The sequence below is a fragment of the Schistocerca gregaria genome, chromosome 11 (genome assembly GCF_023897955.1).
Source record: "Schistocerca gregaria isolate iqSchGreg1 chromosome 11, iqSchGreg1.2, whole genome shotgun sequence".
Classification (NCBI taxonomy): domain Eukaryota; kingdom Metazoa; phylum Arthropoda; class Insecta; order Orthoptera; family Acrididae; genus Schistocerca; species Schistocerca gregaria.
Window position 1 is genome coordinate 101,580,058 of NC_064930.1, and position 17,837 is coordinate 101,597,894.

The window sequence follows — 17,837 nt, forward strand, 5'->3', positions numbered from 1 at the left end:
TTCCAGCATATCGAGAGTAGATTGAAGTCGCCACCGACTATAATTGTATGAGTGGGGTACCTATGTGAAATGAGACTCGAGTTTTCTTTGAACTGTTCAGCAACCATATCTTCGGAGTCGGGGGGGGGGGGGGGGGTGTTAAACTATCTAATTAATAGTTTAGTCCGATTGTCAAGTATAACCTCTACCCATGCTATTTCGCAGGAACTATCTACTTCTGACAGCAATTACTACTCCACCACCAACTGTATTTAATGTGCCCTTTCTGAACATCGTTAGATCATTTGAAAAATTGTCGGCTGAACTTCTTTCAGGCTTTAGCCAGCTTTCTGTACCTATAACTATTTGAGCTTCAGTGCTTTCTATTAGGGCTTGGAGCTCTGGTTTTTTCCCAACGCAACTACGACAATTTACAACTACAATACCGATCGTTTGTACACTTACATTACTGTGTTTCACCGCCCCCTTATAGACGGACGCCCTTCCTGTGGCTTCCTGAGACCCCCTAACCTAAAAAAAAAAAACGCCCAGTCCTTTCGACACAGCCCCATCTACCCCCTGTAGCCGCTTCCTGTGCGTAGTGGACTCCTGCCCTATTAAGAGGAACCCGGAAACCCACCATCCGAAGCCGCAAGTCAAGGAATCTGCAGCCTACACGGTCACAGAACCGCCTGAGCCTCTGATACAGATCCTTCAGTCGGTTCTGTCGACAATGCTGCAGATTGTGAACTCCGCCTTAATCTCCGAATAAAGACTAGCAGTTTTTACCATTTCTGCTAGCTGCCCGAAACCAGAGAGGATCTCCTCCGGTCCAAAGCGACCCACGTTATCGGTTCCGACATGGGGTACCACCTGCAGTTGGCTGCACTGTGCACTCTTCCTGGCACCCGGAAGCAGCCTTTCCACATTCCTAATGGCTCCCCCTAGTATGCGCGAATGCAACGCCAGACATTTGCCACACTTGCCCCTTCGCCATGTAGCGATCCCTCAGGTAAGGGACGCCCTTCCTCTTACTTTTTCTGTCCGCCTTCAAACCGCCGACTCCGTATCTTAATCGATACGACCAGTACGTAAGGGACCTTCGACATCTTGGCGAAATACAGGGCTTCTTTTCCGAAATCTAAATATTTATATCTTTTGGGAAACGAAAGCAGTTCAGACGATTGTCAGTATGTAATTAGTTCTGCCAAGTATAAATATAGGTCCCTCTGTCTGTACGGTAGTTTCCTTTCACGCTTATTGAGTGCAATAGAAACAGTCCTTCGCCATGGGAGCAACAAGATACGAACGCTGTAAAGAGAATGCGAATGTACGCTAATCATTTCTTTCTGACCACTGCATTTGTGCCTGCTGTATTTACTAAAACTACATGCCCAAAAGACAATAAGGAAAGAAGAAATGCGTATGCGAATTTTTGGAAAGAGACATACTCCATATTAATTTACTCTATAATCCGATATCCCTTGCGGCGAAATATTAGTTAATAAAGTGTAGTGGGACAATGTTCAAAACATGACTGAAACTTTCATAAACAGATACAAGAACGTCTATGATGGACATGTCATCTGAAGTCGACGTACAATCTTAGAATGTTAGAAATAAGGAAATGAAGTAACACAGAATGCTATGCTTGTAACGTACGTTGTTGTTCTACATTGTTTAGCTCTGGTATTTACAGGGTCACAGAGAAAGCACCCTAGCATTTGGAGGGGAAAGCCGTAATTGTAATGATCTGGACTACAACAGAAACAAGAAGCGCACAACTCAAGGAAAAATAACGTAATGTGTGTTCCAGCTCACATGCGACACTGAAGCAGATAGTTCCTGTGACTTAGTATGGACAGAGGTTATATTCGACAACCGGAATAAATCAATAACCGGCTCCTTTTACCGCCCCCTGGTCTGATAAGAGACAGTTGCTGAACATTTCAAAGAAAACCAGTCTCATCTCAAATGGGTACCCTACTCGTACAATTACAGTTGGCAGTGACTTCAATCTACCTTCCATATGTTGACAAAAATACATTTTCAGACCCTACTGTAGACGGAAAAGAACTTCCATAATTGTTCTAAATGCTTTTCATAAAATTACTTTGAACGATTAGTTCACAAGGCCATTCAAATTGTAAATGGTTACGAAAACACACTTGTCCTCTTAGCCACAAATAATCCTGAGCATCACGACGGATACAGGGATCAGTGAACAGTCGTAGCGAGGCTCAATTCCGGAACAAACTCGCCAAAACTAAACGCGAAATATGCAATTAAAAATTCGGTTCCAGAATGAGATTTTCACTCTGCAGCGGAGTGTGCGCTGATATGAAACTCCCTGGCAGATTAAAACTGTGTGCCCGACCGAGACTCGAACTCGGGACCTTTGCCTTTCGCGGGCAAGTGCTCTACCATCTGAGCTACCGAAGCAGGTACTCACAGCTTTACTTCTGCCAGTATCGGTTGACGTATTTCTAAGAGGCAGTCTCCAATCACTTCCAAACTATGTAAGTGAAGACCATATGTGGCTTCAGTTCAAAGAAATAGTATCAACAGCACTCGAGAGATTCATACCAAATAAACTGATATCGCACGGAACTGATACCCCTAGGTACACAACACGACAGAAAGCTGCTGCAGGAGCACCGAAAAAAAGGCAGGTATAATTTACATGAGCGCAAAATCTCAGACTGGCGAAGTTATACTGTGGCTCGAAATTTGGTGCGGATTTCAATGCGAAATGCCTTTAACAGTTTCCACAACGAAACTCTCTAGAAATGTGGCGGAAAATCTAAAGAGTCTGGTCCTATGCTAAGTAAACCAGCGGAAAGGCTCAGTAAGTACCTTTAGTGCTGGGCAGCGACGAGGAATTGCCTCGAAGGAAACGGTCTTGTTGTGGTTGGCAGGAGAGCCAACACCGTGTTACTAGAGGCCGAATCGCACGCGTCTTAGCTCACGCAGGCTGGCGTGAGGTCTGGAACAGGACAAGGAAATTAGACTTCAGAAAAACGGACGTAGCTGGTGGAATACTTAACTTTAATCCATTAATGATTAACGTCGGTCTTGAAGGTACATGAGTCACAATATCAATAACTGGTAATGGCGCCTTGCTAGGTCGTGGCAAATAACGTAGCTGAAGGCTATGCTAAACCATCGTCTCGGCAAATGAGAGCATATTTTGTCAGTGAACCATCGCTAGCAAAGTCGGCTGTACAACTGTGGCGAGTGCTAGGAAGTCTCTCTAGACCTGCCGTGTGGCGGCGCTCGGTCTGCAATCACTGATAGTGGCGACACGCGGGTGCGACGTATACTAACGGACCGCGGCCGATTTAAAGGCTACCACCTAGCAAGTGTGGTGTCTGGCGGTGACACCACAGGTCTATCGACACACAGTCAAACATGGGTTTAGAAAACATCGTTCCTGTGAAACACAACTAGCTCTTTATTCACATGAAGTGTTGAGTGCTATTGACAACGAATTTCAGATCGATTCCGTATTTATGGATTTCCGGAAGGCTTTTGACACTACACCGCATAAGCAGTTCGTAGTGAAATTGCGTGCTTATGGAATGTCGTCCCAGTTATGTGACTGGATTTTTGACATCCTGTCAGAGAGGTCAGTTTGTAGTAATTGACGGAAAGTCATCGAGTAAAAGAGAAGTGATTTCTGGCGTTCCCCAAGTTAGTGTAATAGGCCGTTTGCTGTTCCTTACCTAAATAAACGATTTTGGAGACAATCGGAGCAACCGTCTTCAGTTGTTTGCAGATGACGCTGTCGTTTCACTAATAAAGTCATCAGAAGATCAAAACAAACTGCAAAACGATTTAGAAAAGATATCTGAATGATGCGAAAAGTCGCAGTTGACACTAAATAACGAAAAGTGTGAAGTCATCCACAGCAATGCTAAAAGGAACTCTCTAAACTTCGGTTAGACGATAAATCAGTCCAATCTAAAAGCCGTATATTCAACTAAATACCTAGGTATTACAGTTACGAACAACTTAAATTGGAAGGAACACACAGAAAATGTTGTGAGTAAGGCTAACCAAAGACTGCGTTTTATTAGCAGGGCACTTAGAAAATGTGACAGACCTACTAAGGAGACTGCCTACACTACGCTTGTCCGTCCTCTTTTAGAATACTTGTGCACGGTATGGGATCCTTACCAGATAGGACTGACGGAGTACATAGAAAAAGTTCAAATAAAGGCAGCACATTTTATATTATCGCGAAATGTAGGAGAGTGTGTCACAGAAATGATCCAGAATTTCAGCTGGACATCCTTAAAAGAAAGGCGTTTTTCGTTGCGACGGAATCTTATGACGAAATTCCAATCGACAACTTTGTGCTCTGGATGCGAAAATATTTTGACACCGACCTACATAGGGAGAAATGATCACGATAAAATAAGGGAAATCAGAGCTCGTACGGAAAGATATAGGTGTTCATTCTTTCCGCGCGCTATACGAGATTGGAATAATAGAGAATTGTGAAGGTGGTTCGATGAATCCTCTGCCAGGCACGTAAATGTGACTTTCAGAGTATCCACGCAGGTGTAGATATGAAGTGCTTTCTTGGCCAGTTGACTAAAATTATAGGAAATGTGCAGTCAATCAATATTGGTATTAAAATAATTCAGTTTGTTCTGTTTTGTCAGACCATGCTGATGTAATGTTAAGTGTTCATACAATTAAATCCTAAAAACACTAGACTCGCATTCGGGAGGACGACGGTTCAATCCCGCGTCCGGCCATCCTGATTTAGGTTTTCCGTGATTTCCCTAAATGGCTCTAGGCAAAAGCCGGGATGGTTCCCTTGAAAGGGCTCAGCCGATTTCCCTCCCCGTTCTTCCTAATCCGATGAGACCGATGACCTCGCAGTTTGGTCTCCTTCCTCAAACAACCCCAACCAACGAAATCCTAAAAAAGCAAAAATGTTTGTAAATTGTTGAAACCAGATAACTCAAACTTTGAAATAATTAAATATCAAAGTGATGTACTGTGAGTTATTTGTCTCTATGAAAGCAGAATGAAGTCACTTTCAGTTGTGAAAAATTCCAGTAATGTAACTAGAATACACATGGCAGCATTCGGTTTAGTTTCTCCTAAAAACTGAGAAGGAATGAGTTATTCGGTGTCAAAAATTGACTATAAAACTTCTGGGGTAGTGCAGGAACAGGTGATGAAATCTGTTCCAGCAAATCTGATCTAATACTTCCTCCATGAGAAGTCACTGAGTTGTCATTTACGCTAAAAATGTGTGCAGTTAATCGAGCAGCAGCCGCATTTGTGGAATTTTTGCGAACAGGAGGGTGTCTTGTAAACAAATTTGTTTGGGATGTTGATGGCTGATCTGGAGTCAAATAATTAAAGACCTCTTCAATAGTTATGAATTCAATTTCAGTATTATTGTGTGGGACAAAGGCGTGATTAGGAATTGATGCTATATCAAGCTGGATAATCCCAGTAGCTCTATATGAGGATACTACTATATGGACAGCTGATGCACGAGTCCGTGCTGTAAGGGCAACTCTCCAAAGAGCTGCCTTGTTACTCTCCTGTCTTTGCTTTCATTAGCTGCAACCCTGTGAATGACAAGGTTCTTTATAGTGAGATTAAAGCGGCTTCAAAAAGATCGGTATAGTGGCTGTAAACAGTGTTTCGTATGACCAGGCAAACTGTCGGCACTTGGTTTTCAAAAGCTGCAACCATAAGTATGACACCATTCGTGTGAGAGAAATTACCATCTAACAGAACAGCAGGGCAGGGCCAGGTGTGTTTTTACTTAGGAAATGGTTTCTGAACCAATCTATGAAGATGTGGACATGAGCGGATTATCTCCTCCCAACTGATATGGGACGTATGTTGTCGACAGTGTCTTGTTTTTTACCTGCCACTGTGTGAATGCAATTAGGTGCTAAAAAAATTCCTTCACCATTACAGCAGGCAATAGCTATTACTGTCTCCTTTCACGGCGGAAGCAGTGACATGGATGTCTCTGCTTCCTTTTGCCACTGCAACCTTCCCATACTCATTGCTTAACTCTAGACCAGTTTGGTCTGCGTTGTAGATACTCTCTGGTTTATTCAAAATTCCATTTTGTCAACGTTTTTATCGATAGATCATACTAAGAATTGACTTAGTCTTTGTCCATTTCAGTCGCTCTGGCAGCAGAAAGCCCATGCGCTTTGGAAGGTAGTCTGTATTTCGTTCTAAAAGTAAGAGAAGCCAGTCTTTCCTTGTACGTTTCTTTTCTTGGTTGATTTTATTTTTCAATCCTATCTGATCAGCTAAATTGAAAGCCGTCTGCCAGAGGTATGACGGTTTGCGAGGAAAGCCACATGCTTGCAATTCCTTTTCGTGGGCAACTAATTCCTTCCTGCATTTTCACCCAGTATGATGGTGGTCCATACCCTGTTACCTTGAAATTGTGCGTAGCAAGTCTTGTCCGCAAATTGTCGTTCCGGTATGTTCTTCATTCGAGTTGCTTTCCTTTTACCATTACATTCCCCTTCGACTAGTCTCACGGCCTCTGTTAGATCTTCTGCAGTTCATTTTACCCCGTCCGTTGTTTTTCAATGCGTTTATCGGCATTTTCCTGTAAAAAAAAATAAATAAAATAAAACAAAATATTGTGTGGACTCCTGGTAGCGTTGCAAACATAGCGGTGTCTCCCCTCAGTGAGGGTGTGTCACCAGTCAGTTTTCATAGTGCCAGATGCCACACCACCGTTTTTATCAAAGATGTTGGGGAAAGAAGCTACTACTCTACCTACGTAATCTAGTGTTTCTAATGCACAGTCTCAAACCAGTTATAAGCTAGCAGACCAGCAGGAAAACTTCCGCGACTTACCTTGATCTCGGAATTCTAATTTCTAAACCTTTGCCTCTATCTTCCAGTCTTGAAGCATTAAAACTTTCGAGTAAAGTGATCTCACCAGCGGTTACAACAACAATTAGCGTCGCGCACACAAGAATGTGTACTAAGTAGTGTGTCGAAAGTGTAGGGTCAATCCCCGTACGTTATCTGTCCCCCTTTTGCATTATAAAGATAAAAACACACACTTTTCTGCTTACACATAACGTTTAATACTGGGTTCATTCTAGTCAGTTGACAGAAACACTGCAGTTAATGTTGGAAGCGAACCTCTGTTGTTAACTAATTCTCTGATGAAAGGTTACTGTTGTTTTGTGTCTGGTACACAAAAATGGTAGATCGTTCATGTCGTCTCCTACATTGCGAAAGTTGTGCACTGGAGATTCTTTCGATCATATGTGGAACAGATGAGCTGGGAACTGGCCACGACTGAAGCACATGTGCGTAACCCTTTTTATGAGTTGCCTGCTGAGAGTCCAGGGGAACAATTCTATTTTAGGAAGTCTTGTTCGAATCGCATTGGTTGACGTTGTCTATTGCTTCTGTAAACTTAACGACAGTAAAATATTATTATAATTATAATTATAGACATTTCTCGCTGTTTCATTGCTGGAGCTCACATTTCGTCGACGACCATCATTTAGGATTATGCTCAAGTTCATGGCTTACTTTGTGAAGCCGTCTAAAGATGCCACTGTGCCCCAGAAACAACAAGAAATTTACTATCCCCGTTTGCTTATTTGTAGCCACATCTTAAATCATGTCTACAACATTGTGAGGCAATGAAAATGGCCAATTTCTATCAGTTCTAATGTGCCGATCACGAATATCACAAAGACAATTCCAAATTAGCTCTAGTTTTCATTTTACACTGTTTTATTATGGTGAGATAATTGTATACGAAATTTTTGTTATGTTTAAAATAAAATAATGGGTTGTCCGTCATAACTAGTAACAATGGATTATGTTATTGTCCCTTGCCCTACTTGTGTGCAATATTTTGGACACATTTTGATACCAATTTTTTTTTGTCTCCCTCCTCTTAAACTTCAATGACTTTATTATTGCACTTGTGGTGATTTGAGAGTGGTTGCACTGCTATTAGTTATCTAGTTAGGGTACACTAAATATTGCTGCTTTCTTCGTGAATGGGATAGCCGAGCTCGTATATCTCATTGCAGTAAACACGAATGGCCACCAGAAAACCTCTTCAACCAGGTATAAAGAACATTGAGTGAACCGCTAGTAGATCGTAAGCAGATTCTGCTGCCGCCCTTGCACATCAAGTTGAGTCTCATGAAAACTATAAGGGAATGAACAAAGATGGTGATCCTTTTTAAGTACTTACGTCAAAAATTCCCTTAAGTGGTGACAAAGTAAAGGAGCGCATCTTTGTAGGCCCACAGATTCGAGAGATTTTTGGAGACCATACTCTTTATGGAAACATACAAGGTGATAAAGCATGAAACTTTCCAACATGTTATTGAAAATGCGTTTCCTACTTAGTGGCCTTGATTTCTTCCCCAGAGATTGTGGTGCAGTAAGTAATGAACATGGGGAGCGATTTCGTAAAGATATTTGCCACATTTGAGAAAAGGTATGCCAGAAAGTGGAGTCCTACTATTTCAGCAGATTACTGCTGGACTGTCATAAGGGATGTTCCCAAGTATATGTATAAACGTCAAGTCAAGCGAAAACGGTCATCCTCTGAATTTATCTCTGAACAAAATATGTAGTTGTATATACTGTACACATGTACATTTAACATTCGTAATCCTTTATATACATTTGTGACCAGCTAATTTATATATTTCCTTTTGTGCTTTACGTAGTTCTGGTACAAAGTAGTCTACCAAAGTATTTCCATTCACGTAATATCTTCATTTTTCTTAATATTCTACTTTTGTACTACCAGAATGGCACTGACATTTATCAGTGCATAACATGCAACATAATTCAAGTAATTATTAACTTAAAATATGTTTTACTGAATCTTGGGAGATCAATGCATATTTAGTTAGTGAGTTGTGATTCTTGAGTTTCTCCCGGCGTATTTGATAATCAAAATATCCACGGGTGTACTGCCGGTCTATAGTGTCCAACGGGCACAATATTTCGGCGATCAAACATGTCGCCATCATCAGGTGAACTGACGGACTGAGGTCCTGTGAACGTGCCGGTACGGAGATCCGTACGCTATGACTGCTCAGGGGGAACTGGTTTCGGTCGCGGCGGCAGCCGATTTAAATGGAAACCTACTTGATTTTTCCGTTACGTGGACGACACGTTCGTCATCTGGCCACATGGTATGGATAAACTCCTTGACTTCCTTACACATCTAAACTCCATACACCCCAACATCAAATTCACTATGGAGACTGAAACGGAGGGTAAATTACCTTTCCTTGACGTCTTGGTCAGGAGAAGGACTAACGGCACCCTAGGTAATGGGGTGTATCGAGACAACACACACTGATCTGTATTTGCACGCAGACAGCTGCGACCACCCTTCACAGAGGAATGGGGTACTTAAAACTCTAGTACATAGGGCGCGCACTATCTCTGACACAGAGAGTCTACCCCAGGAATTGGAACATCTGAGAACTGTTCCGAAAGAATGGGTACTCAGAGTGGCAGATCCAACGTGCTCTGCGCCCAACCACTGCATCACAACCTGTTGAGGTGGATGAAGTCACGAGGGAGGAGGTAGGCACTGCGTTTATTCCATACACAGGCGCACTCTCGGGGAAAATCGGCCGCATTCTGAAGAAACACCGGGTCGGGACTGTTTTGTCCTCCGAATGAAACTCGTGCACTGGTGGGGAGCGCCAAAGATGACCTCGGTTTGAGGAAGGCCGGCGTGTACCATATTCCGTGTCAATGTGGCAAGTCGTATATCGGTCAGACGATGCGTACCGTCGAGGAACGATGCCGTGAACACCAGAGGCACACTCGACTGATGTATCCGAGCAAGTCGGCGGTCGCTGAACATTGTTTGTCGGAAAATCACGCTATGGAGTATGACCGCACGAGGATTCTGGTACAGACGTCGAGATACTGGGAGAGCTTTGTTAGAGAGGCCATCGAAATTCGCGCCAATGACGACCTCATAAACCGTGACTGTGACTATAATCTTAGCAAGGCTTCGGAATCAGCGATTGGGTTAATCAAGAGTAAATCGAGCAAACGCATAGTTGTGACGACCACGGCGGACAGAGCCATCACACCGACGTCATCTCAGACGCCGTCGCAATCTGTTCCACCGCGGGGCGCGGACGGCGGAGGGAGCGCGCCGCGGGCGGAGGGTATTTAAATCCCAGTTTCCTCTGAGCAGCCATAGCGTACGGATCTCCGTGCCGGCGCGTTCACACGAGCTCAGTCCGTCAGTTCACCTGATGATGGCGACATGTTTGATCGCCCAAATATTGTGCCCGTTGGACACTATAGACCGGCAGTACACCCGTGGATATTTTGATTAGTTAGTGAGTTATTTATACAAAAATGTTGGTTAATTTTATAAAATTAGAGCGAAATATTTATGATTTTGTATCATTTTATACTGAAATAGCCATAACTAACTCAAAATCATGCAGTTTACACACTTCCACTTCAGATTTTTTGTTCAGTGTAATTATAGGCAGCACACTTTTGTTCCATTTTGATTTTAGAAACTTCGCAGTACACTGACAAGGAGAGGTCCCCAGTCATTTGATGGACTTTTTGTAACCATCTGTGTGATTACCATCTGTAGGTTGAGATCCCAGCAATCACACCTTTAGCCATTTACCGTGGTAGGCCCTTGTTTATAAGTTACTGACAAAAGTTTGGAAATTTTGCGTGACACTTGATGGCATTAAAAATGTATGATACTGACTGGTTGTGTGGTGTAATTAATATGGTAAGGCCTTGTTGTACAGAAGGCTGTGGGTTCGAAACTCTTCAGATAATTTAAATTTATTTTAAATTTAAATTATCGAAATTTCTTTTATCAATACTTTTATTCAATTAATTGGTCTAAATGCTATTTTTTATTTCTATTCCTTAGTGACATCATTTTAATCATTGTTTTAACATAATTTGCCATCATTTTTCTTCCCATAATTCCTTTTCTCACTTGAAATCCTTATTCATGTGAGTTTAATTTTAGGTATGAATTTCGATTTAATTTGTTTCATTTTATCATTTTTTGTCCATGTTATTGCATTAATTATTTCTATTCCTCATTTTGCTTGAAATTCGTTTCACTTGTAATCCCTCCTTCCATTTAAATTTTCATTTGTTTCTTTGTCTGTAGTGCAGTTAAAATTTATGCTACATTTCTTTTTTTTCTGTGAAACTATTACCATAAAAATGCACGTCTTGTAACGAAAAACACATTTTCGACGCCATTGCACAGTCAGTTTAGAGATTTTTGTTTGGTTTTTTAACCAATATGTTGGAATTTTCAAATATTTTAATGCAGGTATAATAATATTAAATCAACATTAAGAAAAATTAAGTGGAAAAATATAAAGAAAATTGAGAACAAGAGAGAAATTTTTACAGTAAGAAAAATGTGACAAAGAATATAAACAAAAATTACTCCAATTAAAGATGCTTACTCATTTTGATAGATATTGAAAACAATAAATCTATAGTACCTGGACTAGGTTCAAACCCACGACCATCAGCACCTGAAAGCCATACCCTATCAATTACATGATACTACAATTTACTAAATTCTTATTTTTCAACGCTACTGTCATGTAAAATTAAAAACTTTTTTCATTGATAAGTCGCGGACGCGGGCTGACAAGGGTGAATGGCTGCACGATGTGTTACCTGCAATCGTAACCTACATCACCATGCAGATGGTTTGATCCCAATACTGTTGACCTCTCCTTGTTACTGCATCACTCAATCCCACCATCCTGCATAGTACGTGACATTCATTAAACTTTTGATTAGAAGATGTCCTGTCTGCAAAATTCGCACAAACAATTTTGATTTTTAGCAAGACTTCAGCTCTCCATATTAACCTAAAGTCGAGTCTAATGCCTAGGAACTTTGCTTGAATTATGAATAGGATGTTTTTCCATGCCTTCCACTTCTCCTCTTCGTGTAAAAATAACTGCCAATGATTTTTCTATTACCCCAGGCCAGTCTTTTTCAGCTAAATCTCAATGTTCGACACAGCACGATACATCACATAGCATCCCCAGTTGAGAGAGGGGTGGCTACGAGCTAGAGGTTTCTGGCCGGATGTGGTGAGGTGGGGGGCGCGGTACACTCCAGAGAAAGGCACCTACAACTTAATCAATTCATCACTGATCCGTCTGCACTGCTTGATAAACTGAGTTAGTGGCTGGCAGGCCACTGAATTCTGCCACTGGTCTGGACGCTTGCGTGCCCCAAAATGTCTGTACGGATTCTCCACAGCGCACCAGCCGCCTCGATATGCCATTGGCGTGCACACTCGACCGTGCTGTATCTCTGCCACGGCTGAGAGTAGTGTCCAGGTGCATCATGGTAAGGAAGCCTGCCACATTAAGGTGCTCTTCCAACCTTGATAGGTGGCTGGTCGTGCATGGGAAGGGACCTGCTGTCTCCCGGGTAGGAGTCGCCCATGTTCCTGGTGTCGAACTGGGTAGGCCAGATGTGCTGCTTAGAGCTGTTTCTCTGCTGTGTCCTTGGACCCTGTAAGTTTCACTGTCAGGTCTGTGCAGCACTCTTGCCCAGTACAGCCCCATTTTTCTGTTATGGCTGCGAGTTTGGGAATCATTCCGTTGCAAAAACGTAAAGTATTTACTGTCGGTATTGGCGCAGTATCATTCACATATCCTGAAATCCCACTGCCATTCAGTTGGGAAACCTGGCTTACCCCCTGCTGCACTACTCTGTGCAATACTGTTTAGTTCACTGTTTCAAAAAGCTACCTGCCTTGCAGCACTGCATCATTGTCTAGTTACTGCACTGACAACATCCCTTGCTTGCCAACTGTCTGTGATGATGCACTACACTGCACAGGCCGATAGTAATTTTCGTGCAAATGGTAGATGCCTGTATGTAATCAGCATGCTACAATAATTTCTTTTGGTGTGTCGGTGTAATAAGCTGTCAAATACAGTTTATCAGTGAATTGTAAGGTGAATACTCTTGGTGAGCAACATTTCTTAAGATCACACACACACATTTTACAGGAGGGAGATCAGTACAGCTGCCTGAGGGAGATGATCTCATCCCCCACAGGTCTGATGACATTTGTGTAGTACTGAGCATACATTCTCCTTTCTCACAGCAAAAATTTAATTCCACAGATAAGTATAAGGTGTGAAGAAACAAACTTTCTTTCCAGTGTGATAATTGTCACAATGTAATAAGTGCCAACTATTATCACAAAATACTGAATATAAACATTTATTCATAAAGGTTTGTTGAACATCATGAATCAAAATCCCTCTGCTGTCTAGAACAGTTTTCCCTTGGGAATCCGAACTGCATCTTCAGAACAATATGTCTCTCTATCCACCATTTGAACAACTCTTAAGAGTTTTTCATAAATATGAAGATACTGCTATCGGTCTATAGGACGATTGCATAAAGAGACCTTTGTTTGGCTTAAAAATCTATGTAAATAAAACTTTAAATGTTTGTTCAAAATGGTGTATCTATGAAAGTTGCTGACAAGCTGCTTTGATATTCACAAAATTTTGCATTCTGAAAAGTGTTTTTTAGGTACCCCTCCTATGCGTGTGCATGTGATGTTTTTTTCCTTGCATCATTTCTCATTCCTTTTATAAAAACTTGTATATTACCTGCATAAAAACAGGAATGTAAAAACACAGATACAATGCAACATTGTGTCGCAATTTCAAAGCAGTTGATTACTAGTTCCTAGTCACACAGATGGTTTTACACTTCCTATATAAGTACACCTCATACCTACCCCACATGATCACAATTCGGTCCGTACAGTGACGCGACAGTTTCCAGTGGTTGCACACGAAAGTTAGCCTCAGCGTCACACTTCCTTCTTGCTATGTTCAGCAATGGCCCAGAACATATGGTACACTACAGTATACTCCTGTCTACAAAGTGCAGAACAATATGTACTGGTTAACACAACCTACTGCATCCTGGAGGAGCAGGCACCAAATCTTTAGCCTGGTACCTTGCCTGAAGTTCTCTGTTATGCTACCAAAGACCACGGTGTCAATGGCACCAATAGCAGGCAACCTTCTGTACTCCTACTTCAATCACTGATAGGTCTCTAACACACAATACTGATGGCATGATGTTGACATTGAACTATCCTTTGTTACACTGTATCAGATACAGGGTGTTTAAAAAATGACCAGTATATTTGGAACGGCAATACAAACTAAACGAGCAGCGATAGAAATACACCGATTGTTGCAATATGCTTGGGACAACAGTACATTTTCAGGCAGACAAACTTTCGAAATTACAGTAGTTACAATTGTCAACAACAGATGGCGCTGCGGTCTGGGGAAACTCTATACTAGGATATATTCCACATATCCACCATGCGTAGCAATAATATGGCGTAGTCTCTGAATAAAATTACCCGAAACCTTTGACAACGTGTCTGGCGGAATGGCTTCACATGCAGATGAAATGTACTGCTTCAGCTGTTCAATTGTTTCTGGATTCTGGCGGTACACTTGGTCTTTCAAGTGTCCCCACAGAAAGAAGTCACAGGGGTTCATGTCTGGCGAAGAGGGAGGCCAATCCACGCCGCCTCCTGTATGTTTCGGATAGCCCAAAGCAATCACTCGATCATTGAAATATTAATTCAGGAAATTCAAGACGTCGGCCGTGCGATGTGGCCGGGCACCATCTTGCATAAACCACGAGGTGTTTGCAGTGTCGTCTAAGGGAGTTTGTACCGCCACAAATTCACGAAGAATGTCCAGATAGCGCGTGATGCAGTAATCGTTTCGGATCTGAAAAATGGGCCAATGATTCCTTTGGAAGAAATGGCGGCCCAGACCAGTACTTTTTGATGATGCAGGGACGATGGGACTGCAACATGGGGCTTTTTGGTTCCCCATATGCGCCAGTTCTGTCTATTGACGAAGCCATCCAGGTAATAATAAGCTTCGTCAGTAAACCAAATGCTGCCCACATACATATCGCCATCATGAATCCTGTGCACTATATCGTTATCGAATGTCTCTCATGCAGCAATGGTAGCGGCCTGAGGGGTTGCCACGTATGAATTTTGTATGGATATAGGTGTAAACTCTGGCGCATGAGACGATACGTGGACGTTGGCGTCATTTGGACCGCAGCTGCAACACGGCGAACAGAAACCTGAGGCCACTGTTGGATCACCTGCTGCACTAGTTGCACGTTGCCCTCTGTGGTTGCCGTACACGGTCGCCCTGCCTTTCCAGCACATTCATCCGTCACGTTCCCAGTCCGTTGAAATTTTTCAAACAGCTCCTTTATTGTATCGCTTTTCGGTCCTTTGGTTACATTAAACCTCCGTTGAAAACTTCGTCTTGTTGCAACAACACTGTGTTCTAGGCGATGGAATTCCAACACTAGAAAAATCCTCTGTTCTAAGGAATAAACCATGTTGTCCACAGCACACATGCACGTTGTGAACAGCACACGCTTACAGCAGAATGACGACGTACAGAATGGGGCACCCACAGACTGCGTTGTCTTCTATATCTTTCACATCACTTGCAGAGCCATCTGTTGTTGAAAATTGGAACTACTGTAATTTCAAAAAGTTTGTCCGCCTGAAAATGTACTGTTGTCCCAAGCATATTGCAACAAACGGTGTATTTCTATCGCTGCTCGTTTAGTTTTTATAGCCGTTTCAAATATACCGGTCATTTCTGAAACACCCTCTGTGTGCTCAATTCATGTCACTTCCCTTTATTTCGCAGATATTGTTAAATGCGTATGCTGTATGAAACTGGCTACTCATCCAACTGTAAACATTCTCTTTGAGATATTGCCTACACTGTGCACACTTTTTTGTTTTCAGAGTAAACTCTGAAATCTATTTTGTTCAGAGTAATTTTATATCAAAATTAATCTTTGAAAAAGAAAGCCATTCTTTTAAAAAATCTGTTACTGAGACATAACATTCAAATGCACCTACATTATCTGCTTTGTTTAGAAGTATATTTTGAAAATGCTATTGATAATTCGTACAGAATCCTTTTTGTAGTTTCTGACCATCGTCATCAGTTAATGATAAAAATTGTCCTTCACGCTTGCTGCATGTGCATGAAATCCTTAATCTCTCTTCTACAGTATGTTGATAACCCAAATTCCAAGACTCACGTTTTTAATGGTTGCCTGCTAACAGTGCTTGTTTTTCAATGTGTGTAAAGTTCGTTTATTGGATGATACTTAAATCATCTGTGATGATATTTTTAACCAGTGCCTTAGTTCCATCCTGGTAATTGTCAGTTTACTGCAGTACTACCATCTCTCACTTACCGCCCCTTGCTAAGTTAAAAACTTGTTGAACTCCTGTTTCTCTGTGCCTCTTACAGGCCAGTGTCTGCCATAGCAGCTACAAATGATTTTTAAGACTTTCTCATGGTAAGTGTATGTTTAAAGGTCTGAGATAGCCTGATAAGTGCTATTCTAACCTCAGTGTAACTATTGCTGTAGAGTCGTACTTAAATTGATCACTAGTATTATGTCACGCCAGAAACATTGTTGGCCCTTGCATTTGTCTTTACTTGGTACTCCATTTTCAAGTTTTTTTGGTACTGCATGCCTGTTACACCAACAGAGAATGTGGTAAGAATAGTGTAGAAACTGATTAGCTCTCTGGTAAGTCTTCATATTAACTGACAGGCTATTCTTGTATGCAGTATGAGTTCTGGTCCCCATGTAAGTAAACTCACTTCTGGAATCTCTGTGTGCAGCATTCCATCTCACTGCCGGCAGTCAATCCCACACCAACTTCAGCTGCCCATCTGTCAGAGGTGCACTGCTCATGGCTGCCTGCTGCCGTCCAACTTGTGTCAGAGAGTAAGTTCAGTCGTTTATGGAGGTGTTAATCAAGTTGTATGGTCAAAAGCTGTGTGGTATGTCGCTGGATATAGTGAAAAATGTCATCTTGATGGTTTTTGTGCAGGAGCTTCTGTGGAGAGGAGCGAGACAAATTGCTGCTCTGGGCAGCTCAGAAGGGGGCAGTGGAGGAGCTGCGGGCATTGCTGATGGCAGGTGCTGATGTAGGGGTGAGGGACCACTTTGGGTGGACTGCTCTGCACCGGGCAGCAGCCAGAGGGCACGTGGAGGTGGTGAGATGGTTGCTGCGAGCTGGGGCAGATGTTGGGGCTGTCGAGTACTTCGAGCAGCTTACGCCTCTCCACTTGGCGGCAATATGGGGCCACGAGAATGTGGTGTGGCTGCTGCTGGTGGCATCAGACCCTCCCCTCGACTGCACCTACCCGGATGTCGTAGATATCTGTGGGAGGACCCCACTGCACTGGGCGGCAGTTGCAGGCAACGCCACAGTTGTGTCCATGCTGCTCGAGGCAGGAGCGGACAAGGCAGCCAGAAATAACGCTGGAACAACAGCTCTGGATTTCGCCATACAGGAAAATCACCATCAGGTGGTTGACTTGCTACAATCAAGTTTGCAGTTTTCGTAGCGTATGTGGTGTAAAACAAACTTCCATAATATCACTTCTCCATAGTTTCAAAATAAATGATAAAAAAAAGCATCCTTCAAATTGTTCCTTTGCACCTGTGATTACATAGTGCCTCACTTAGTAACGTCTCAGCAACAGTAACAAGAGGAGACATCAGTAAACTCATTTTGTAAGTAACTTATCTTTTGAAGACAGAACCTTATATGCTTTTCTGTAGCAATCTTGAACCAATTCTCATAGGAAAATTTGATTTTTCTTGTCTTATAAAGTGTTCATACAATTTAAGGCAATGCTTCCAAATGGTGCCTTAAACAACTCCTGATAGTTTCAGAGGTG

At 42.3% G+C, this 17,837-nt stretch overlaps 1 protein-coding gene across 1 annotated transcript in view; it reads left to right on the plus strand.

Moving 5' to 3' along the window:
* The window catches only part of LOC126295271 (ankyrin repeat domain-containing protein 65-like), an 85,423-nt gene extending 67,858 nt beyond the window's left edge, over positions 1-17,565 (plus strand). The window contains exons 2-3 of the mRNA XM_049987698.1: positions 16,770-16,875; positions 16,982-17,565. Of these exons, the coding sequence (XP_049843655.1) occupies positions 16,841-16,875; positions 16,982-17,501 (555 nt within the window). The 5' untranslated portion in view covers positions 16,770-16,840 and the 3' untranslated portion in view covers positions 17,502-17,565. The remainder of the gene's footprint in view (positions 1-16,769; positions 16,876-16,981) is intronic.
* Positions 17,566-17,837: the final 272 nt, after the last annotated feature.